The sequence below is a fragment of the Hylobates moloch genome, unplaced genomic scaffold (genome assembly GCF_009828535.3).
Source record: "Hylobates moloch isolate HMO894 unplaced genomic scaffold, HMol_V3 SCAFFOLD_3, whole genome shotgun sequence".
NCBI classification, from domain to species: Eukaryota; Metazoa; Chordata; class Mammalia; order Primates; family Hylobatidae; genus Hylobates; species Hylobates moloch.
In genome coordinates, this window is record NW_026652278.1 from 8,669,202 (window position 1) to 8,693,990 (window position 24,789).

Here is a 24,789-nt window from a genome sequence, read left to right on the forward strand (position 1 = left end):
GAACAGACTGTATCAGGCTCTGTTCTACACTGTACATGCACGGTCTATGAACTTATCTAATCTTCCTAACAACACTCTGATGTAGGCCAATTTTATTTCATTAATTTTTTTTGCCAGAGAACAGATTTAATACCTAATGAAGTAGGCCCCTTTTATTTTATATTTTATTTTATGTATTTATTTTTGAGACAGTCTCGTTCTGTCACTCAGGCTGGAGTGCAGTGGCACTATCTCAGCTCACTGCAACCTCCACCTCCAGGGTTCAAACGATTCTCCTGCCTCAGCCTCCTGAGTAGCTGGGATTACCGTGTCTCGCTCTGTCGGCCAGACTGGAGTGCAGTGGTGCGATCTGGGCTCACTGCAAGCTCCGCCTTCCGGGTTCACGCCATTCTCCTGCCTCAGCTACCAAGTAGCTGGGAGTACAGGCGCCCGCCACCACACCCAGATAATTTTTTTTGTATTTTTAGTGGAGACGGGGTTTCACCATGTTAGCCAGGATGGTCTCGATCTCCTGACCTTGTGATCCGCCCGCCTCGGCCTCCCAAAGTGCTGGGATTACAGGCGTGAGCTACTGCACCCGGCTGACCTAAAACTTTTAAAGGCTCACGCAGCCCCACTCAAGCTTGCTTTCTCTAGCATCTAGAACCTAGAAAAGATCAAAACAACCGCTTGCCCAGGGCAGCACTAATTGGCCATGGCATCCGGTGGTTTTATTGCTCTGTAATAAGGTTACTTAAGTTCTTTCTTGAATTTTATTTATTTATTTTTGAGACAAAGTTTCACTCTGTCGCCCAGGCTGGAGTGCAGTGGTGCAGTCCTGGCTCACTGCAACTTTCGCCTCCCTGGTTCAAACAATTCTCGTGCCTCAGCCTTCTGAGTAGCTGGGATTATAGGCAACTGCCACCATGCCTGGCTAATTTTTGTTTTTTTAGTAGAGATGGGGTTTCGACATGTTGGCCAGACTGGTCTGGAACTCCTGACCTCAGGTGATCCGCCTGCCTCGGCCTTCCAAAGTGCTGGGATTACAGTCTTGAGCCACTGCGCCCGGCCTTTTCTTTAATCAACGCACAAGGATTTCCATCTGCTTTTTTTTTTTTTTGGAGACTCTGTCGCCAGGCTGGAGTGCAGTGGCGCGATCTCAGCTCACTGCAATCTCCGCCTCCCAGGTTCAAATGATTCCCCTGCCTGAGCCTCCCAAGTAGCTGGGACTACAGGTGCGTGTCACCATGCCTGACTAATTTTTTGTATTTTAGTAGAGACAGGGTTTCGCCATGTCGGCGAGGATGGTCTCTATGTCCTGACCTCGTGATCTGCCTCCCTCGGCCTCCCAAAGTGCTGGGATTACAGGCGTGAGCCGCCGTGTCCGGCCTCCCATTTGCCTTTTATCTTACCCTATCACTAGTGGCTGCCTGAAGATCTCAGAACACTATGTATAGGAGAGATGAGCATCCGATCCTAGGAAGGTTTTCTGATGCTATTTTACCTTTAGAGACCTGTTACTGGGCTTCTGTCTGCCAAGACAACAGAAACGTGGCCTAGCAAACAATTCCCTTTGGTTGGAAGGCAGTCTCGCTAGGGGCCTTTGAGGGCCTTGCCTAGGACATAGGGCCAGCAGTATTTCATAGCTACTACAGAAAACACCCCAGACTTTGGCCCGTAAGATCTCTTGTATTATACTGCAGATCTACCAATGGCAGTCAGACCCAGAGGCAGATGCAATCTCCGGTTCGCGGGTTGGGAGCAGTCTTGTGGAACGATGTCACCGTCTAGTTCTGACATGGTACAGGGAGGAAACACACAGAGGTTAAGACTTAGACAAGAGGCCAGTCGCGGTGGCTCCCGCCTGTAATCCCTGCACTTTGGGAGGCCGAGGCGGGCGGATCACTTCAGGTCGGGACTTCGAGACCAGCCTGACCAACATGAAGAAACCCCATCTCTACTAAAAATACAAAATTAGGCCGGGCGAGGTGGCTCACGCCTGTAATCCCAGCACTTTGGGAGGCCGAGGCGGGTGGATCACGAGGTCAGGAGATCGAGACCATCCTGGCTAACACGGTGAAACCCCGTCTCCACTAAAAAAAATACAAAAAATTATCCGGGCGTGGTGGCGGGCGGCTGTAGTCCCAGCTACTCCGGAGGCTGAGGCAGGAGAATGGCGTGAGCCCGGGAGGCGGAGCATGCAGCGAGCCTAGATCGAACCACTGCACTCCAGCCTGGGCGACAGAGCGAGACTCCGTCTAAAAAAAAAAAAATACAAAATTAGCCTGGCGTGGTGGCGCACGCCTGTAATCCAGCTACTCGGGAAGTTGAGGCAGGAGAATCGCTTGAACCCGGGAGGCGGAGGTTGCGGTGAGCTGAGATCGCGCCATTGCATTGCACTCCAACCTGGGCGACAAGAGCGAAACTTCGTCTCAAAAAACAAAACAAAACAAAACAAAACAAACTTAAGCAAGGCCAGGTGCCTGGGTCGAGGCAGAGCTGAGGCTTATCCGGGCATCCTCTCACTTAGCAGTCTTTCTTTCACAACACACTGATCCCCGTGTTTGGCGTATTGTGGAGAGTTTCAGGGCATTCCCTTCCCTGGACATAAATTTCCACGTCTACCGGTGATATCAAGTCACAAGAGGCCAGAACGCAGTTTTCAAGTCAGAATCTTAGCCAGAAACGAAGTTGGCCTCTTGCCAAGGAGCCAAATAACTGGATGGACGCTCTCACCCGCTTCGCAGACGGGCGCACTCGGTGGAGAGGTGAAGTGATTTCTGCGTTTGGGTAGAGCGGCGTCGGCTTTAGGTGTCCACGGTGCGGAAGCTAGCCGTTTTCCAAAATGCAATACCTCTAATGGTCCCTCACAAATAGCAGTCCCCAAATACAGCCGCTCTTGGACCTCGACGAAGGGGATACCACTAACGCTGTGGGTAGAGCGCATGGTCCGCGCCGGCGCAGGGAGCCGGGGGCTGAGCGGAGGGCGTCGCGTCCGCATCCCAGCCCCAGCGCAGGCACTGGAGCAGTCGAGAGGGCGGCCTCCCGCCGCCTAGAGGCGCCGGCCGCTCGTCCGCTCTGCCTGTGCCCCGTCTCTATGGCGGCCCCAACGGCCGTCCAGGGCGTGGAGCGAAATGAGCTCGGTCGCTGACGGCGGCGGTGGCGCTGCGGTGGCGGCGCGGTCGGACAAGGGCAGTGCCGGGGAGGACGGTTTCGTCCCGTCGGCGCTGGGGACCCGCGAGCAGTGAGTGTGACGCTGGGCAGGGGAGGATGAGCCGTGCCGCCCTGCCTGGGCCCCGAGAAGGGGACGGCGGGGTGGAGACCCGGGGTTCAGGGACAGGGAGACCCTCGGGGGCGTGACGGGAGCAGGGCCACCTGGCGGGGGCTCACGGGGATTTCAAAGAGTGGAATTCCTAGGGGTCGCCCTGCGCAGTTAACCGACTTTTCAAGGGATTGGAGCCCAAGGGGCTTGTGGGTGCGGGACAGGCTTTGGCTCCTGGGAGGCCTTTTGGGAGTCTCGAACTTGAGGGCCAGGCTTGGGGGAAAGGGGGAGAGGGCGAGGCTGGAGAATAGGGCTGGTCGGCGAGAGTGAGAGACCGAGGGAGAAGTGCTGGGCCTGGGAGCCGAAAAGGCTGAGTAGGAGGGGAGGGATGTGGGAGCTGGAAGTGGGGTGGGAATAGCGGATGACCCGAGGCGGGAGCGGGGAAATAGTGGGGGATTTTGGGGTGAGAGAAAGCGATCTGACCTAAAACAGACGCTCAGGAATTATTAAATGAATTAAGGTGGGTGGATGAATGATTGCAGGGAACAGTTGGGGAGAGGTAAATTGGCGGGATGAGAGGGAGCAGGGATTCTAGAGAATCATTGTAGGAAAAGAGATGGCAAATGAAAAGGATTCAGAGGGCCGGGTGCGTGGTGGCTCACGCCTGTAATCCCAGCCCTTTGGGAGGCCGAGGCGGGCGGATCACAAGGTCAGGAGATCGAGACCAGCCTGACCAACATGGTGAAACCCGGTCTCTACTAAAAATACAAAAATTAGAGGGGTGTGGTGGTGCACACCTGTAGTCCCAGCTACTCGGGAGGCTGAGGCAGGAGAATCGCTTGAACCCGGGAGGCGGAGTTTGCAGTGAGCCAAGATCACGCCACTGCACTCCAGCCTGGCGACAGAGCGTGACTCCGTCTCAAAAAAAGCAGAAAAGCGTCCAGAGAAAATTTAAACGGAGGGCTAGAAGACTGGAATAGGCAGAGACAAATAGCACAGGAAAGAGACTGTGTGCCTGCACACTTGAGACCAGATGTGCTTGTTTCATCAAATTTTGAACTTGGGTCAGGGACTTAGGGATACGTGAACAAATGTCTCTGTGTTTTTTAGGCTAAAACTTACTGTTGTGCATCAGATATTGTCCTAAATGCTTTACATGTACAGTATAAACGTATTCTGCTTGCCCATGTGTTTCCTTCTTTTAACTCAAGGATGTTAAAAGATTCAACTGTGTGTATTTATTAATAACACTAGCGATGTTTAAACTTCTGTCATAAATAGCTCTGTAATGTGTTAGAAACATACATTTAATTCATAATACAGTTTAATTCAAGAGTCTTGCTTTGCATTTCATTGTTTACGTAGTTGGGATGCTGTCTATGAGAGAGAACTGCAAACTTTCCGAGAATATGGAGATACAGGTGAAATCTGGTGAGTTAGGAAAAGAATCAAGTTATAATCAAGAAGATTGTATGTATATGTGTGTGTGTTTAAAAAAATACGTATATATTTGCCGGGTGCGGTGGCTTATGCCTGTAATCCCAGCACTTTGGGAGGCCGAGGCAGGCAGATCACGAGGTCAGGAGATCGAGACCATCCTGGCTAACACGGTGAGACCCCGTCTCTACTGAAAATACAAAAAATTAGCCAAGCGTGGTGGCGGGCGCCTGTAGTCCCAGCTACTGGGGAGGCTGAGGCAGGAGAATGGCGTGAATCTGGGAGGCGGAGCTTGCAGTGAGCCGAGATCGTGCCACTGCACTCCATCCTGGGTGACAGAGTGAGACTCCATCACAAAAAAAAAAAAAAAATGCATATATTCGAGTGCTTATACCCAAAGAAAGCCTAAAAATCCTGGGAACCCTGGATTAAGTCTGGCTTTAGTGGGTAGATTTAAAGTGTGTCTCTTCTTTTATTATTATTATTTTTTTACTTTTTTTTTTTTTTTTAAGAGAGGTGGGGTATCATTCTGTCATCCAGGCTGGAGTACAGTGGCATGATCATCGTAACTCATTACAACCTGGACCTCCTGGGCCCAAGTGATCCTCCCTCCACAGCCTCCTGGGTAGCTGGGACTATAGTTGCATGCCACCATGCCCAGCAAATTTTCTTTTTTGTGGAGACAGGGTCTCACTGTGTTACCCAGGCTGGTCTCAAACTCCTGGCCTCAAGCAGTCCCCCCACCGTGGCCTTCCAAAGTGTTGGGAGAATGGGTGTGAGCCCTCTTTTAATATCTCACATTTACGTTTGATGACAGCATTTCACCCTATAGTTGTCCTTTGTCAATAAACAATGAAATTCTGAGCCACCAACACATACAAGTGTTAATGCTGATACAGAGAAATGTTAGTAAATAACATACTGACCTTGTCTATTCTGTTGCATTCCTGGAGATGGTTTCTCCTAAATTACAGTAGAGACAAAGCTTAAGCAGTCACAGATGTTTTCACTTTCAAGTAAGAGTTTGAGCATATGGTATAAATAGCTTAAATGGAATATAGTGGTGACTTTTGCTCTGTATCCCTCAGTTATTTGACTGATTCTCTCTAACAGGTTTGGAGAAGAGAGTATGAATCGACTAATAAGGTGGATGCAGAAACACAAGATTCCACTGGATGCTTCAGTGCTTGATATTGGAACTGGAAATGGTGTTTTCCTGGTTGAACTTGTTGGTACTTTTAGTATTTGTTTGTTAGAGACAAATTTTAAAAGGAGAATTTTTAAAGGCCCTGCAGTTGAGGATATTAACCATCTAAATATAAAATAGTAAAGCAGTCACACTTGGAGAAGTCACATAGTACAAAAGGGAGGCTGCATAGATAGTGAGAGAACCTAGGCAATCTGAGTCCTAGTGTTGATCCTTTTGGCTATAGCCTTAACCTTGAATAAGCCACTTAATTTTTCTAGGCTTCTGTTCTTTCCTAAGGGTTGTGACTAGGTGATTGCTATTGGTTTCTTGTAGCTCAAAACTCTGGAAATGTATTTATATATATATATAAAGATGACCTTTTGCAATTCCAGTAGGACATACGTATCTTATCTTAGGTAAGCATATGGTTTGAAAAGCGCATTTTATCCATGGAACTGTGTATTGGTAAACATTCCACTGCTAGCTAAACCATCACTGTAGAGTGCCTGTAGTGTGCTCTTGCTATGCTGTGTGCTATGGAGGAATTATAAGACTTAGGCTTCATCCTAGATAGTTTTACAGTCTTAATTAGTACAGAAATAAACATAAGAGTGAAAATTTGTTAAGTAACCACCACATGCCAAGCCTCATGTTTGGCGTTGGCAACAGGAAAATTTAGACTTTGTGCTTGAATTGTTTACATTACAATAGAGTATGGACTGACATATGGACAGTTGTGCTATCACTTGATGCATGCAGTAATACACTGAATATAGAAAAGAGGGTGATTAATTTTGGAGTGGAGGGATAGGGAAGCATCTTGGAGGAGTAAATATCCAAGTTGGGTGGAAATTTCAGGGACAGTATGGTGACCTAGTGGAGTGTAAAGAGGGAGAAGATTTCAACTAATGGAAATATTATCTAAAGGCATGAAGGCTGAAGCAGTATTTTATGTTCTGGGCCTGTAAATAATTTGATAAATTGAAACACAAAGTATACGTGGGGATGGACAGACATGAGGATTAAGTTAAAGATAGGAACCATATTATGCTTTGCCATGCTTAAGACCTTCGATTTTGCATTTAGGCTATGGGGAATTGTTAAAATGTTTTTAGTAGTGGAATATGATTAGAAGAACTTGAAATAACCCTTTCTGAAACATTGAGATATAGTATGTGTACATTAAAGTGCACAAATCAGAAGTGTACAGCTAAGTGAATTATCAGAAAGTGAATACATCCACATAAGAATCACCTGGTCAAGATGTAAAATATTAAAGAACTCTAGAAATTCCCCTTGAACTCCCTACCAATTATTACTCCTTTCTTCTTTTTTTTTTTTTCAGGCTTTGTCACCCAGGTAGGAGTGCACTGGTGCGATCATGGCACATTGTAGCCTCAACCTCTCAGGCTCAAGCGATCCTGTCGCCTCATTTTTTCATGTTTTGTAGAGACAAGGACTCACTATGTTGCCCAGGCTGGCCCTCCTTCCTTTTTAAAAGTAACCACTATCTACCAATCATGAACAAAAGATGAGTTTTAACATCAGATTAATTTGCCTGTTTTTGAAGGTATAAATGAAACTCTTTAAGATGAGCTATTCCTGGTGTCTTTCAGCCGAGTCTTGGCTCTGACACCCAGGCTGGAGTGCAGTGGCACAATCTCGTCTCACTGCAATCTTCACCACCTGGGTTCAAGCGGTTCTCGTGCCTCAGCCTCATGAGTAGCTGGGATTACAGACGCACGCCATTATGCCTCGCTATGTAGTTCATTTTTATTGCCATATAAGATTCCTTTGTGGTTGGGCGCCGTGGCTCATGCCTGTAATCCCAGCACTTTGGGAGGCCAAGGCAGGTGGATCACAAGGTCAGGAGATTGAGACCATCCTGGCTAACATGGTGAAACCCCGTCTCTACTAAAAATACAAAAAATTAGCCGGGAGTGGTGGCGGGCGCCTATAGTCCCCGCTACTCAGGAGGCTGAGGTAGGAGAATGGTGTGAACCCGGGAGGTGGAGTTTGCTGTGAGCCGAGATCAGCCTGGGCGAGAGTGAGAGGTTTCAAAAAAAAAAAAAAAAAAAATTCCTTTGTACAATTATATCAGTTTCATTGATTCTTTCTTTACCTATATAGGTTCTTTTAGGTTTTAATAGTTTATTGGTAGAGGCTAATGATTTATCCTTTGAGATTAATAGCTTGTAGATTCTTTTCTTTTCTTTTTCTTTCTTTTTGTTTTTTTTGAGATGGAGTTTCACTCTGTAGCCCAGGCTAGAGTGCAGTGGTGCGATCTCAGCTCACTGCAGCCTCTGCCTCCTGGGTTCAATCAATTCTCCTGCCTCTCGGCCTCCCAAGTAGCTGGGACCATAGGCGCATGCCACCATGTCCGGGTAATTTTTTTGTACTTTTAGTAGAGACAGGGTTTTACCATATTGGCCAGGCTGGTCTTGAACTCCTGACCTCAAGTGATCCACCCGCCCTGGCCTCCCAGAGTGCTAGGATTACAGGTGTGAGCCACCGTGTCTGGCCAGTTTGTAGATTATTTTAGGCTTTCTTCACGTATAATTATGTACACTGTGAATAGTGGCAATTTTATTTTTTCCTTCCCAATCCTTTATAACTTTTCCTCTTATTACACTGTCTAGGACCTCCAGTAGAATGTTGAAAAGAAGTGGTGATAGAAGGCATCCTTGTCTTCTTTTCCCTTTTCAGAAAATGCTTTCAGTATTTCAGTCTTAGGTGTGATGTTAGCTGTTTGTTTTGTAGATAACTCCATATCAGATTAAGGAAGCTATTCCTGCTTTGCTAAGAGGGTGTGTGTGTGTGTGTGTGTGTGTATGTGTATGTGTGTATGTGTGTTTCTTTTTTTTTTTTGAAACGGAGTCTCACTCTGTCACTCAGGCTGGAGTGCAGTGGTACAGTTTTGGCTCACTGCAAGCTCTGCCTCCCAGGTTCAAGTGATTCTCGTGCCTTAGCCTCCCCAGTAGCTGGGATTACAAGTGGGCGCCACTACATCCAGCTAATTTTTTGTATTTTTAGTTGAGATGGGATTTCGTCATGTTACCTAGGCTGGTCTCAAACTCCTGAGCTCAGGTGATCTGCCTGCCTTAGCCTCCCAAAGTGCTAGGATTACAGGTGTGAGCCTCCAACACCTGGCTGGTTTCTGTCTTTTTTTTTTTTTTTTTTTTTTTTTTTTAAATTTTAGAGATGGAGCCTCACTCTGTTTCCCAGGCTGGAGTGCAGTGGTGTGAGTATAACTCCCTGCAGCCTTGAACACTTGGGCTCAAGCAATTCTCCTGCCTCGGCTTCCCAAGTAGGTGGGATTACAGGCACCCAACACCACACCTGGCTGTGTGTGTGTTTCTTATGAATCTTGTTGTTTGTCAAATGTTTTTCCTGTTATCAAGATAATAAAGTGATTTTTCTCTTATAGTCTGTTAATGTTGATGAATTACATTGGCCCATTTTCAAATGTTAACTGCATTTCTGGAATAAACCAAACTTATATATGCCACTAGATTCAGTTTAATATTTTGTTTAGGATTTTTGCAGCTCTCTCCTGCTGGGAATTGTCCTGTAATTTTCTTGTGATGCTATTGTCAAGTTCTGGTTTCAGGTTATGCTGGTATTATTAGTTGAAATTCTATTTTTTGAAATTTTAAGAATGGTGTTACTGGCTGGGCACGGTGGCTCATGCCTGTAATCCCAGCACTTTGGGGGGCCGAGGTGGGCAGATCATGAGGTCAGGAGATCGAGACCATCCTGGCTAACACAGTGAAACCCTGTCTACTAAAAATATAAAAAATTAGCTGGACGTGTTGGCGGGTGCCTGTAGTCCCAGCTACTTGGGAGGCTGTGGCAGGAGAATGACGTGAAGCCGGAGACAGAGCTTGCAGTGAGCTGAGTAAGCCGAGATTGTGCCACTGTACTCCAGCCTGGGTGACAGAGCGAGACTCCCCGTCAAAAAAAAAAAAAAAAACGGCATTACTTCTTCCTTAAGTGTTTGTTAGAGTTCACTGGTGAAACCACATAGATAAGGGATCGTTTTTGGGAAGTGTTTTTCTTTTTTAAGGTGAATTTTTCTTTTCCTTTTCTTTTTTTTTTTGAGACAGAGTCTTGCTCTGTCACCCAGGCTGGAGTGCATTGGTGCCATCTCAGCTCACTGCAACCTCTGCCTCTTGGGTTCAAGCGATTTTCCTGCCTTGGCCTCCTCAGTAGCTAGGATTACAGGCGTACACCATGCCTGGCTAATTTTTGTATTTTTAGTAGAGATGGGGTTCTGCCATGTTGGCCAGCTGTTCTCAAACTCCTGACCTCAGGTAATCCATCTGCCTGCCTCGGCCTCCCAGAGTGCTGGGATTACAGGTGTGAGCCACTCTGCCTGGCCTGAACTTCTTTTTTTTTTTTTTTTTTGTTGAGACAGAGTCTCACTCTGTCCCCCAGGCTGGAGTGCAGTGGGGTGATGTCAGCTCACTGCAAGCTCCGCCTCCCGGATTCACACCATTTTCCTGCCTCAGCCTCCCGAGTAGCTGGGACTACAGGCGCCCACCACCACACCCGGCTAAGTTTTTGTATTTTCAGTAGAGACGGGGTTTCACCGTGTTAGCCAGGATGGTCTTGATCTCCTGACCTTGTGATCTGCTTGTTTTGGCCTCCCAAAGTGCTGGGATTACAGGTGTGAGCCACCATGCCCGGCCCTGAACTTCTTAATTGAAGTGTAGTTTATGTAGAAAGGTGAGCATAAGTGATACAAAATGAACCCCTTGTGTTATTCACCAACCTGACCAAAAAATAAGACATTTCTAGTACCATAGGAGCTTCCTTGTGGCCCCTCCCACTCCTTCCCTTCTAAAGGTGACCACTGCTGTCACTTCTATCATCATATAGTAGGCTGTTTTTGATATTAACTGTGGTAGCTTCTTACGGTTTTAATTTGCATTTCTCTAATGAGTAATGATGTTGAGCACCTTTTTGTGTGCTTGTTTGCCACTTGTGTATCTTTTTTTTTTTTTTTTTTTTGAGACAGAGTCTCACTCTGTTGCCCAGGCTGGAGTACAGTGGCATGATCTCGGCTCACTGCAACCTCCACCTGCAGGGTTCAAGTGATTCTCCTGCCTCAGCCTCCTGAGTAGCTGGGATTACAGGTGTGTGCCAGCACGTCCGGCTAATTTTTTTGTATTTTTAGTAGACATAGGGTTTCACCATGTTGGCTAGGCTGGCCTCGAACTCCTGACCTCAGGTGATCTACCCAGCTTGGCCTCCCAAAGTGCTGGGATTACAAGTGTGAGCCACCACGCCCGGCCTGTTTATCTTCTTTAGTAAAATGTCTGTTCAGATCTTTTGCCCATTTTTAAATTGGATTGTTTACTTATTAAGTTTTGACAATTTTTAACGTATTCTGGATATAAGTTCTTCACCAGGTACAAGATTTGCAGATGTTTTCTTCTATTCTTTGGCTTATCTTTTCATTCACTTAACAGTATCTTCTGAAGAGCAGTTCTTAATTTTGATGAAGTCCAATTAATTTTTTCCTTTTTTGGAACATGCTTTTGTTGTCATATTAAAGGACTCTGCCTAACCCAGGGTCACTTAGAACTTCTCCTGTGTTTTTGTTTAAAGTTTTAACATTTTACCTTTTACATTCTTTTCTTTTTGAGACGGAGTCTTGCTCTGTCACCAGGCTGGAGTGCAGTGGCATGATCTTGGCTCACTGCAACCTCTGCCTCCTGGTTTCAAGCGATTCTTCTGCCTCAGCCTCCCGAGTAGCTGGGACTACAGGCGTGCACCACCACGCCCGGCTAATTTTTGTATTTTTAGTAGAGATGGGCTTTCACCATGTTGGCCAGGATGGTCTAAAACGCCTGATCTCATGATCTGCCCCCCTCGGCTTCCCAAAGTGCTGGGAGTACAGGGGTGAGCCACCGCGCCCAGCCTACCTTTTACATTTAGACCTTTTTTTTTAAGATGGAATCTTGCTCTGTCTTCCAGGCTGTAGTGCAGTGGTGTGATCTTGGTTCACTTCAACCTCTGCCTTTGGAGTTCAAGGAATTCTCCTGCCTCAGCCTCCTGAGTAGCTGAGATTATTGGTGTGTGTCACCATGCCCCGCTAATTTTTGTATTTTTAGTAGAGACAGTGTTTCACCATGTTGTCCAGGCTGGTCTCGAACTCCTGACCTCAGGTGATCCACCCATCTTGGCCTCCCAAAGTTCTGGGATTACAGGTGTGATCTACCCTGCCCTGCCTATTTTTATGTTTTTAATTTCATTGAGTTCTATTTTTTTTTCTTCCTGATTTTACTTTGTTCCTTTTTTTACTTTCTTTTTTTTTTTGAGACGGAGTCTCGCTGTCGCCCAGGCTGGAGTGCAGTGGTGTGATCTTGGCTCACTGTAGGCTCCGCCCCCCAGGGTTCACACCATTCTCCTGCCTTAGCCTCCTGAGTAGCCGGGACTACAGGCGCCTGCCACCACGCCTGGCTAATTTTTTTGTATTTTTAGTAGAGACAGGGTTTCACTGTGTTAGCCAGGATGGTCTCGATCTCCTGACCTCGTGATCCACCCACCTCAGCTTCCCAAAGTGCTGGGATTACAGGCATGAGCCACCACGCCTGGCCTCCGTTTTTTACTTTCTTAAGGTGGAAGCTTAGGTTATTGATTTGAGACTTTTCTAATGAAATTATTTAACACTATGAATGCTATGAATTTATCAGTAAGCACTGCTGCATCCCACAAATTTTGATATATTATATTTTAAAAAATTGTTCTACACCTCACCTAAATTTTTTTTAAATTGTTGATTTGTTTTATTTTTATTCAGTCCAAAATATTTTCTAATTTTTCTAATTTTTTTCTTTTATCCATGAGTTATTTAGAAATATGTTTAATTTCCATGTTTTTGGGATTTTTCTGTTATGTTTCTGGTACAGATTTATAGTCTAATTCAGTTATAGTCAGATAACATGCCTTGTATGATTTGTATGATTTCAATCCTTTTAAATTTGTTAAGGTTTGTTTTAAGACCCAAGATATAGTGTGTCTTGGGGAATTTTTCATGTGAACTTGAAAAATGTGTGTATCGCCAGGTGTGGTGGCTTACACCTGTAATCCCAGCATTTTGGGAGGCCGAGGTGGGCGGATCACCTGAGGTCAGGAGTTTAAGACCAGCCTGACCAACATGGAGAAACTTTGTCTCTACTAAAAATATAAAATTAGTTGGACGTGCCGGGCGCGGTGGCTCACGCTTGTAATCCCAGCACTTTGGGAGGCCGAGGCGGGCGGATCAAGAGGTCAGGAGATCGAGACCACGGTGAAACCCCGTCTCTACTAAAATTACAAAAAAAATTAGCCGGGCGTGGTGGCGGGCGCCTGTAGTCCCAGCTACTCGGAGAGGCTGAGGCAGGAGAATGGCGTGAACCCGGGAGGCGGAGCTTGCAGTGAGCCGAGATCGCGCCACTGCACTCCAGCCTGGGCGACAGAGCGAGACCCCGTCTCAAAAAAAAAAAAAAAAAAAAAAAAATTAGTTGGACGTGGTGGTGCATGCCTGTAATCCCAGCTACTCAGGAGGCTGAAGCAGGAGAATCACTTGAACCTGGGAGGCGGAGTTTGCGGTGAGCCGAGATTGTGCCATTGCACTCCAGCCTGGGCAACTAGAGTGAAACTCTGTCTCCAAAAACTAAATAAATAAAATAATTTAGCCAGGTTTGGTTGGTGGCGAGTGCACCTGTAGTCCCAGCTACTTGGGAGGCTGAAGTGGGAGGATCACCTGAGCCTGAGGAGGTCGAGGCTGCAGTGAGCCATAATTATGCCACTGCACTCCAGCCTGGGTGACAGAGTGAGACCTTATCTCCAAAAACAAAAAAGGAAAATTCATGTGTAAGTTTTTCTGTGTACATGTTTTCACTTCTCTTGGGTATTAGGAGTGAAATTGTTGGGTCATACGCCAGTTAAGCATACTCGGTAAGTTTAACCTTTTAAGGAGCTGCTAGACTGTTTTCCACAGTGGCTGCACCATTTTAAATTTCCATCAGCAATACATGAAAGTTTAAATTCCTCCATATTCTTGGCTGGGCACAGTGGCTTATGCCTGCAATCCCAGCACTTTGGGAGGCCGAGGCTGGTGGATCACTTGAGGTCAGCAGTTTGAGACCAGCCTGGCCATCATGGTGAAACCCTGTCCCTACCAAGAGATACAAAAATTAGCCAGACGTGGTGGTGTGTGCCTGAGTAGTCACAGCTACTCAGGAGGCTGAGGTGGGAGAATTGCTTGAACCTGGGAGGTGGAGGTTGCAGTGAGCCGAGATGGCCCCACTGCACTCCAGCCTGGGAGGCAGAGTCAGACTGTCTCAAAAAAGAAAAAAAGTTCTTTCCCTACATTCTCACCAATACTTTTTATTATCTGTCTTTTAAATTATAGCCATCCGAGTGGACATGATGTTCAGCCCCTTTTTGTTTAGTTTCTACACGTTATATCGTTTTCCATCCTTCTACTTTTAACTTACCGTACTATTATATTTGAAGTGAATTTCTTGTAGCCAGCATATAGTTGGTACTTATTTTTATCTATTCTAACAATCTCTAACCTTTAACTGGTGTATTTAGAACATTTATGTTCAATGGGATTATTGATATGTTTGGATTTAGGTCTATATTTTATTGTTTTCCCTTTTTTACCTCTGTTTTTCTTTTCTTTTTTTTTTTTTTGAGACAGAGTTTCACTCATGTTGCCCAGGCTGGAGTGCAATGGAGGGATCTCGGCTCACTGCAACCTCCACCTCCTGGGTTCAAGCGATTCTCCTGCCTCAGCCTCCCTGAGTAGCTGGGATTAGAGGTACCCGCCACCACACACGGCTACTTTTTGTATTTTTAGTACAGATGGGGTTTTGCCCTGTTGTCCAGGCTGGTCTTGAACTCTTGACCTCAGGTGATCTGCCCGCTTCAGCCTCCCTTTGTGCTGGGATTACAGGCTTGAGCCACCGTGCCTGGCCTTACCTGTTTTTTATTCTTCTCTTTTTCCTTTCCTGCTGGTGTTGGTTTATTCAAACATTTGTTAGTATTTCATTTTAATTTATGTGTATCTTCTTGAATATATATCTCTTTGCATATGGCTGTTTTAGTGGTTGCTTTAAACAGTTGACTGTACCTTTTCGTATGGCTTTTCTAGTGGTTCCTGTGTAGATTACAATATATATAGTTGTCAAAATCTCCTTGGAATCAGTATTTTACCACTATAAGTGGAATGTGAAAACCTTATCATGTTGGGTTCTTGATCTTTCACCTTTAGGTTGTAGTTGTCTTTACTATTACCTTTATGTTGAAAATTCCATTAGATAATATTATGATCTTTTTCAAACATTTTAAGGAATACACTAGGAGAAGAATATTTAATTATATTCACCTAGATATTTATTTCACCTTTGTATTCTGGATCTTCTGAGCTTTTTTTTTCTTTCTGTCTAAGAAATTCTTCTTGGAAATTATTTTAGAGAGGGTTTTCTTGCAACAAATTTTTTTGTTTTCCTTTACCTGAGAATAGCTTTATTTCACCTTCATTCCTAAGGAGTGTTTGTTTTTTTTTTTTTTTTTTTGGCTGAATATAGAATCCTTTTTTTTTTTTTTTTTTTTTTGAGACACAGTCTCACTCTGTCACCCAGGCTGGAGTGCAGTGGCACAGTCTCACAATCTCAGCTCACTGCAACCTTCACCTTCTGTATTCAAGCGATTCTTCTGCCTCAGCCTCCCGAGTAGCTGGGATTATAGGTGTCCACCACCACGCCCAGCTACTTTTTGTGTTTTTAGTAGAGATGGGGTTTCACCATGTTGGCCGGGCTGGTCTCGAAATCCTGACCTCGGATGATCTGCCTGCCTCAGCCTTCAAAAGTGCTGGGATAACAGGCGTGATCCACCACAGCCGGCCTGAATATAGAATTCTGAGCTAGCCGTTTCTTTCAGTACTTTAAAAATGTTATGGGCTGGGCACGGTGGCTCACACCTGTGATCCCAGCACTTTGGGAGGCTGAGGTGGGCAGATCACGAGGTCGGGAGATCAAGACCATCCTGGCCAACATGGTGGGACCCCCATCTCTACTAAAATACAAAAAATTATCCGGGCCTGGTGGCATGCCCTTGTGGTCCCAGCTACTCAGGAGGCTGAGGCAGGGGAATAGCTTGAACCCAGGAGGCAAGGGTTGCAGTGAGCCAAGATCGCGCCACTGCATTCCAGCTTGGCGGCAGAGCAAGACTCCATCTCAAAAAAAAAGTTACGTCACTTGTTTTTGACTTCCATGTTTTCTCATGAGGAATCTGCAGTCATTTGAATTGTTGTTTTCCTGTGAATGCATCATTTTTCTGGATGCTTTTAACATTTTTTTCTTTGTCTTTTGTTTTTTGCAGTTTGCTTATGATGTGTGCTGCGGCCTGGATTTCTTTGGCTTATCCTATTTGGTGTTCACTGAACTTTTTGCATCTGTAAGCTTATGTCTTTTGCCAGATTTGCGATATTTCTAGCTTTTGTTTTTTCTATTTTTTTCTGTATTACTGTCTTTCCCCTTTCCTTTTGGGAGTCTATACACATGAAATGTCAATTTTTCTATTGCTGCACAGGTCCCTGAATCTCTGTTCAATTTTTTAAAAGTCATTTTTGTCTTTGTCGGCTAAATGTTATATTTCAATTGATCTGTCTTCAGATTCACTGACTTTTTTCTCTGGCACCTTCATTTTGCTATTAAGTCCACACATTGCAATTGGTTGATATGTCTTAATTTTTTACTGCATGATTTCTTTATTTACCATTACGATTTATTTTTTTGTAGAAGGTAGTTCATTTGTCCGAATGGTTTTTCACAATGTGAATTTTCTAATTACATCTCTGTAGTATTTAACATGGTTTCTGTCCCTTATGTTGTCTGTAGGTTGGAAATTAGACCTAAATTAAGGGTCAGCAAACCACAGTCTCTGGGTCAAATCTGGACTTCCTTTGTTTTTATAAATATTTGTTGGAATACAGCCACATTTATTCATTTGCATATTGTCTATGGCAGCTTAAGTGCTGCATTGGTAGAGTTGACTGGTTGTAACAGAGATTGTATGGCTGGCAAAGCCTAAAATATTTGTTCTGTTTCTTTTTGTTTTTTGAGACGGAGTCTTGCTCTGTCACCCAGGCTGGAGTGCTGGAGTGCAGTGGCGTGATCTCGGCTCATTGCAAGCTCTGCCTCCTGGGTTTATGCCATTCTCTTGCCTCAGCTTCCCGAGTAGCTGGGACTACACGTACCCGCCACCATGCCCGGCTAATTTTTTGTATTTTTTAGTAGAGACTGGGTTTCACTGTGTTAGCCAGGATGGTCTTGATCTCCTGACCTCGTGATCCACCCACCTTGGCCTCTAAGAGTGCTGGGATTATAGGCGAGAGCCACCACGCCTGACTATTCTGTTTCTTTATAGAAAACAGTTGCTGGCTGGGCATGGTGGCTCGTACCTGTAATCCCAGCACTTTGGGAGGCCAAGGTGGAAGGTTTGCTTGAGCTCAAGAGTTTGAGACCAGCCTGGGCAACATGGTGAAACCCTGTGTCTACTAAAGACACAGAAAAATAGCCAGGTGTGGTGGTGTGTCCTTGTAATTCCAGTTACTCAGGAGGCTGAGGTGGGAGAATCACTTGAGCCTGGGGAGGTTGCGGCTGCAGTGAGCTGTGATCACGCTGTTGCATTCCAGTCTAGGTGACAGAAGGAAACCTTGTTTCCATAAAAAAAAAAAAAAGATTGCTGACCCTGGGTCGAGAGATTTTTATTAGATTTTTTTTTTGGCAAGTAAACTTACTAGGTGTTGGTGTATATTTGCATATGTGACGTAGAACATTTGGTGTAGAACATTCATCTTTTTGTTATATTAACAGCCATTGAAGACCATTTTTTTTTTTGAGACGGAGTCTCGCTCTGTTGCCCAGGCTGGAGTGCAGTGGCGCAATCTCGGCTCACTGCAAGCTCCGCCTCCCGGGTTCATGCCATTCTCCTGCCTCAGCCTCTCCGAGTAGCTGGGACTACAGGCGCCCGCCACCACGCCCGGCTAATTTTTTTTGTATTTTTAGTGGAGACGGGGTTTCACCATGGTCTCAATCTCTTGACCTCGTGATCCGCCTGCCTCGGCCTCCCAAAGTGCTGGGATTACAAGTGTGAGCCACCGCGCCCGGCCTGTAGACCATTTCTTATACTTACTACTTTTTCATTGATCAGCTACATTTTTGATGGTTACTTTTCCTACATTTTTGATGGATGTTTTTGCTATATCATTTTAGGTTACTATTTTTCTTTTACTGTCTTCTGGCTTCCATTCTTTATCACTTATTGTTAGCTATAAGCCTTATTGTTGTCCTTTTAAAGGTAATCTGTCGCCTTATGTCCCGCATCCCTACTCCCTGGATGTTTTTGAGCTGTTTCTGTTTTTCTTTTTTCTTTTTTTGGGGACAGAGTCTTGCGCCGTCACCCAGGCTGGAGTGCCATGCGCCATCTCTGCTCACTGCAACCTCTGCTTCCAGGGTTCAAGTGATTCTCCTGCTTCAGTCTCCCGAGTAGCTGGGATTACAGGCATGTGCCACCACACCTGGCTAATTTTTGTATTTTTAGTAGAGACGGGGTTTCACCATGTTGGCCAGGCTGGTCTCGAACCCCTGTGGATGTAGAGGGTTGTGTGTGCGTGTATGTATATATAGTCATACACTACATAACAATGTTTCAGTTGAAATGTACCACATATACAATGGTGGTCCTATAAGATTATAATACTGTATTTTTACCTTTTCTATGTATAGATATCTTTAGGGCTGGGCACAGTGGCTCGTGCCTGTAATCCCAGCACTTTGGGAGGCCAAGGCAGGTGGATAACTTGAGCTCACGAGTTGAAGACCAGCTTGGGCAACCTGGCGAAACCCTGTCTCTACAAAAAAAAAACCAAAAAAAAACCCCAAAAAAACAAAAATTAACCAGGCATGGTGGTGGCATGAGCCTATCCAGCTACTTGAGAGGCTGGGGTGGGAGGATTGTTTGAGCCAGGGGGCAAGGCTGCAGTAAGCCATGATTGTGCTACTGCACTCCAGCCTGAGTTACAAAAAAAAAAAAAAAAATCTTTAGGTACACAGATACCATCGTGCTACAGTTGCCTGCAGTATTCGGTACAGTAAAATGCTGTACAGGTGTGTAGCCTAGGAGTAATAAGCCATACCATGTAGCCTAAGTGTGCAGTAGGCTCTACCATTTAGGTTTTTGTAAGTACACTCCATGATGACACATGACCGTGTGTGTGTATGTGTTACATCTTATTTTCTGTGCTATAGTCTGTCTTTTTTTTTTTTTTTGAGTCAGAGTTTCGCTCTTGTAGCCCAGGCTGGAGTGCAATGCCGCGATCTTGGCTCACTATAACCTCCACCTCCTAGGTTCAAGCGATTCTCCTGCTTCATCCTCCTGAGTAGCTGGAATTCCAGGTGCCCAACACCATGCCTGGCTAATTTTTGTATTTTTAGTAAAGACGGGTTTCACCATGTTGGCCAGGCTGGTCTGAAACTCCTGACCTCAGGTGATCCACTTGCCTTGGTTTCCCAAAGTGATAGGATTACAAGCGTGAGCCACCATGCCTGGCGCATATTATGTCTTTGATATTCTTTCCTGTTTTTAATTTTCCATTCTTTTGTCATTCTGTGTATAACAGGGATATTTTCTTCTGACTGTTCTTTGCTGATTTTTTTTTTATTTTTTGCTGTGTCTAGTCTGCTATCAAGCCCACCCTTGAATTTCCTAATTACTGTATTTTTCAATTATGTTATGTTATTTATTTATTTATTTTTATTTATTTTTTGAGACAAGAGTCTTGTTCTGTTGCCTAGGCTGGAGTGCAGTGGCGTGATCTCAGCTCACTGCAAACTCCACCTCCCGGGTTCAAGCGATTCTCCTGCCTCAGCCTCCCGAGTAGCTGGGATTACAGGCACTTGCCACTACAAAATTAGCCTGGCTAATCTTTGTGTTTTTAGTAGAGATGGGGTTTCACCGTCTTGGCCAAGCTGGTCTTGAACTCCTGACCTCAGGTGGTCCGCCTGCCTCCGCCTCCCAAAGTGCTAGGATTATAGGCGTGAGCCACCGTGTCTGGCCCTGTTTGTTTCTCTGTTGTAGTTTTCAGTTCTCTGCTAGAATTCTCCCACTTGTCATTGTCATTTCTGTCAGTTGTTTTGAAATCTTTTTCTGATAATTCATTTATTTGGGTCTCCTGTTGGGTCTGTTTCTAAAGTCAATTTCTCTCCTTGGGTTTGGTTGTTTCCTTGAATGTCTGCTCATTTTTGGGTGCCAGAAATTGAATGTGAAAGACATTGGAGATAGTTTGAGGCCGTGAGTGATACCTCTAGAAACCTAAAAAATCTATTTGTGATTTTTATAAGTTGTACTAGAAGAATAAACAGGCATGGGAGAAGAAGGAACTGGTAGGCCGAGGCAGGCGGATCACGAGGTCAGGAGATCAAGACCATCCTGGCTAACATGGTGAAACCCCATCTCTACTAAAAATACAAAAACAAAATTAGCTGGGCATGGTGGCGGGTGCCTATAGTCCCAGCTACTTGGGAGGCTGAGGCGGGAGAATGGCATGAACTTGGGAGGCAGAGCTTTCAGTGAGCCGAGATCGTGCCACTGCACTCCAGCCTGGTCGACAGAGCGAGAGAGACTCTGTCTCAAAAAAAAAAAAAATAGAAGAAGGAACCAGTAAGAATCAGTTAATAGACTCATCCTGGGTTCTAGGTCTCCCAGAGAAGCAGTTAAGGGAAATGGGGAGAGAATCTCAAGGAATAAGGAGGGATACAACTAAAAGGGTAGAATGTTGGCATCAAAAAAGAGACCTTTAGATTAAAAACAAAAATAAAGGGAGCAATCTACCTGTAGAAAGTAATTGGTATACTTGTTCCTTGAGTTTAGATTAGGAATCAGTTACTTAGGGTTAAAAAGACTTGGTAGGTCTTCATGGATTTGATGTGGCAGTAAGTTGAGTTTTAAAGGAAGTAACCATTTAGTAAATGGTGAAGAGCAGGAAGGGAATTTCAGGCTATACTGTACTTTGTAACTTACTTTGTTTTTCATGTTTCCTTTGAAATTATTTTTAGTCTCATTGGTCTAAAAATGTTTAGTGTTGTTAGGGGGTGTGTAAAGACCAGAGGCTTCCATACTTTTGCCACAGACACTACACAGCCTAGATGGGTTAACTCTCAAGTCCAGTGAGTTAAAGAAACTTCTTGGGGATACTGATACCTGCCCACCCTACCTCACAGGTTTTCTGTAAAGATCTAATGGGATGTATGAAATATTTTTAAAGATGTAAAAGTAGTATAAGTAGTATAAGTGTAGGGTGGTTAAAAATCACATGGCTGATGGAGAATTGCATAATGTGTAATTACACTGAAGGGAAAATTTAAAAATTGATAGCTTATTACATTTGCATTGATTTTGTTAATATAATTTAATTGGGTTAAGTAAAATATATGACAAATTTATGTGTGAATTGGAAATTATCAGCATCAAAAGTTAATGTTACCTTTTTTTGCCTGAGGGCTTATACATATATTTTCATTATTTTTGAGAACATGAATTTCCTTTTGAAAAAGAGATAAAATATTATGAAAACAAAGGCATTGTCATAGTATATACACTTTCAGTTTTTATTTAGAGTCTGCAATAAAATTTAAGCATTATGAATTATTGGATTATATGTCATTTTCTCTACAACAAAAATAAGATAATCCTAGTCCTAAAGGAATATTATAATTCATAAACAAAACATTATATTAAAATTTTATACTAAAGTATGAAATTATTTCTCTCTAGGCAAAATTTGGTTTCTCTAATATTACTGGAATTGATTACTCTCCTTCTGCAATTCAGCTTTCTGGAAGTATTATAGAAAAAGAAGGTTTATCTAACATTAAGTTAAAGGTAACTATTATTTATATTACTATAATATTTACAATGGAGGTTAAATGTTTCTAGAGCATATTGACAAGTTTTAAACTCACATAAATTAGGGATCAATCATAAATAATACAAATTAAAACATTTTTAAATAGCCATATTAAAAATTTAATCTAGTTGGTTTGGGGAAATTATTTTTTCTTCTGTATGTTTGTTCATACACTACTGCTCCACATAATACTTAACTATGGATTAACCAGATCAAAGGGTTTTTTTTGTTTGTTTTGTTTTGAGACTGAGTCTTGCTCAGTTGCCCAGGCTGGAGTGCAGTGGCGCCGTCTCGGCTTACCACAAGCTCCGCCTCCCGGATTCATGCCATTCTCCTGTCTCAGCCTCCCAAGTAGCTGGGACTACAGGCGCCTGCAGCCACGCCCAGCTAATTTTTTGTATTTTTAGTAGAGATGGGGTTTCACCGTGTTAGCCAGGATGGTCTCGATCTTCTGACCTTGTGATCTGCCCGCTTCGGCCTCCCAAAGTGCTGGGATTACAGGCGTGAGCCACTGCGCCCTGCGCAGATCAAAAGGTTTTAAATGCATCAAGTAGTATGTCACCAAAAATCATTTAGTTTATTTTTGTGCGCTATGATCTGTGAGATGATGATTCCTAAATTTATATTTCTAGCCCAAGCCTCTTTTCTGAGCTCTAGAGTTATAGACAGGCATGCCCTGTGTTTTTTGGCTTCCCAAATGGTATGTTTTTTGACAAATCAAAGGTTTGTGGCAAGCCTGTTGAGTCCCATCTGTTGACACCATTTTTTCAACAGCATGTTCTCACTTTGTGTCTGTGTGTCACATTTTGGTAATTGTAATATTTCAGAGTTTTTCATTATCATTTTATCTGTTATGGTGATTCATGATCATTGATCTTTGATATTACTATTGTAATTGTTTTGGCGTGCCATGAACTGTGCCCACCTAAGATGGTGAGCTTAATTGATAAATGTATGTTCTGTCTGCTCTACCTACTGGCTGGTCTCCTATCTCCCTCCCTCCCCCTCAAGCCTCCTTCTTTCTTGGGACACAGCAATATTGAAATTAGGCCAATTAAAAACCTTACAGTGGGACAGGTGCAGTGGCTAACGCCTATAATCCCAACACTTTAGGAGGCTGAGGTGGGCAGATCACTTTGAGGTCAGGAGTTTGGGACTAGCCTGGCCAACATGGTGAAATCATATCTCCACCAAAAGTACAAAAGATAGCCAGGTGTGGTGGTGGGCACCTGTAGTCCCACCTACACTCCAGCCTAGACAACAGAGGGAGACTGTTTTAAAAAAAAAAAACAGAGGCAGGAGGATCACCTGAACCTGGAAGGTGGAGGTTGCAGTGAGCTAAGATCGTGCCACTGCATTCCAGCCTGTGTGACAGAGGGAGACTGCGTCTCAAAAAACAAAAAGAAAAAAACAAGGATAAAAAATGAACAACCCCCACCTCAACACAGTGGCCTGTAAGTGTTCAGCTGAAAGGTAGAGTCACACATCTCTCACTTTAAATCAAAAGCTAGAAATGATTAAGCTTAGTGAGGAAGGCATGTTGAAATCCGCCATAGGCCAAAAGCTAGGCCTCTTGTGACAAAATTTAGTCAAGTTGTGAATGCAAAACAAAATTTCTTTAAGGAAATTAAAAGTGGTATTCTAGTGAACACATGAATGATGAGAAAGTCAAACAGCCTTATTGCTGATATGGAGAAAGTTTTAGTGCTCCAGATAGAAGATCAAACCAGCCATAGCATTCTCTCAAGCCAAAGCCTAATCCAGAGCAAGGCCTTGACTCTTTTTCAATTCTGTGAAGGCTGAGAGAGGTGAAGAAGCTGCAGAAGAAAAGTTTGAAGCTAGCAGTAGTTAGTTCATGAGATTTAAGAACAGAAGCCATCTTGGCTGGGCACGGTGGCTCACGCCTGTAATCCCAGCACTTTTGGAGGCCAAGGTGGGAGGATCACCTGAGGCCAGGAGTTTAAGACCAGCCTGGTGGACATGCTGAAACCGTCTCTACTAGGGCCTGTAAGAATTGTGCTAGATCTTCTTTGCATGAGCTCTATAAATGGAACAACAAAGCCTGGATAACGGCACATCTGTTTACAGTATGGTTTACTGAATATTTTAAGCCCATTTTTGAGACCTACTGCCCCAAAACAAAAAGACTCAAAGTGTTACTGTTCATTGACAATGCATGAATTCACCCAAGAGCTCTGATGGAGATGTATAAGAAGATTAATCTTGTTTATTTTTGAGATGGAGTCTTGTTCTATCACCCAGGCTGGAGTGTAGTGGCTCGATCTGAGCTTCACCTCCCAGGTTCATGCTATTCTCCTGCCTCAGCCTCCCAAGTAGCTGGGACTACAGGTGCCTGCCACCAGACCCGGCTAATTTTTTGTATTTTTAGTAGAGACGGGGTTTCACTGTGTTAGCCAGAATGGTCTGGATCTCCTGACCTAGTGATCCGCCTGCCTTGGCCTGCCAAAGTGCTGGGATTACAGGCGTGAGCCACCATGCCCAGCCGATTAATCTTGTTTTTATGCCTGTTAACACAGGATCTGTTCTGTAGCCTGTGATGGATCAAGGAGTAATTTCGACTTTCCAGTCTTAAATGTGTTATTTAAGAAATGCATTTCATAAGGCTATAGACGTCATAGATGGTGATTCCTCTGATGCATCTGGGCAAAGTAAATTGAAAACCTTCTGGAAATGGGCCGGGCGCGGTGGCTCACACCTGTAATCCTAGCACCTTGGGAGGCCGAGGTGGGCGGATCACAAGGTCAGGAGATCAAGACCATCCTGGCTAACATGGTGAAACCCTATCTCTACTAAAAATAAAAAAAATTAGCCGGGTGTGGTGGCAGGCGCCTGTAGTCTCAGCTACTTGGGAGGCTGAGGCAGGAGAATGGCGTGAACCTGGGAGGCGGAGCTTGCAGTGAGCTGAGATCTAGCCGCTGCACTCCAGCCTGGGTG

At 44.4% G+C, this 24,789-nt stretch overlaps 1 protein-coding gene across 2 annotated transcripts in view; it reads left to right on the forward strand.

The window, feature by feature from the left end:
- The first annotated feature begins 3,059 nt into the window (after nucleotides 1–3,059).
- Nucleotides 3,060–24,789, forward strand: part of EEF1AKMT2 (EEF1A lysine methyltransferase 2) — a 33,201-nt gene continuing 11,471 nt past the window's right edge. The window contains exons 1-4 of one of the 2 annotated variants that reach the window (XM_032175648.2): nucleotides 3,060–3,223; nucleotides 4,607–4,672; nucleotides 5,792–5,906; nucleotides 21,702–21,809. In XM_032175648.2, coding sequence (XP_032031539.1) covers nucleotides 3,114–3,223; nucleotides 4,607–4,672; nucleotides 5,792–5,906; nucleotides 21,702–21,809 — 399 coding nt within the window. In that variant the 5' untranslated portion in view covers nucleotides 3,060–3,113. Of the gene's footprint in view, nucleotides 3,224–4,606; nucleotides 4,673–5,791; nucleotides 5,911–21,701; nucleotides 21,810–24,789 lie in introns of both variants that reach the window. The other variant, XM_032175669.2, reaches the window with a different exon arrangement.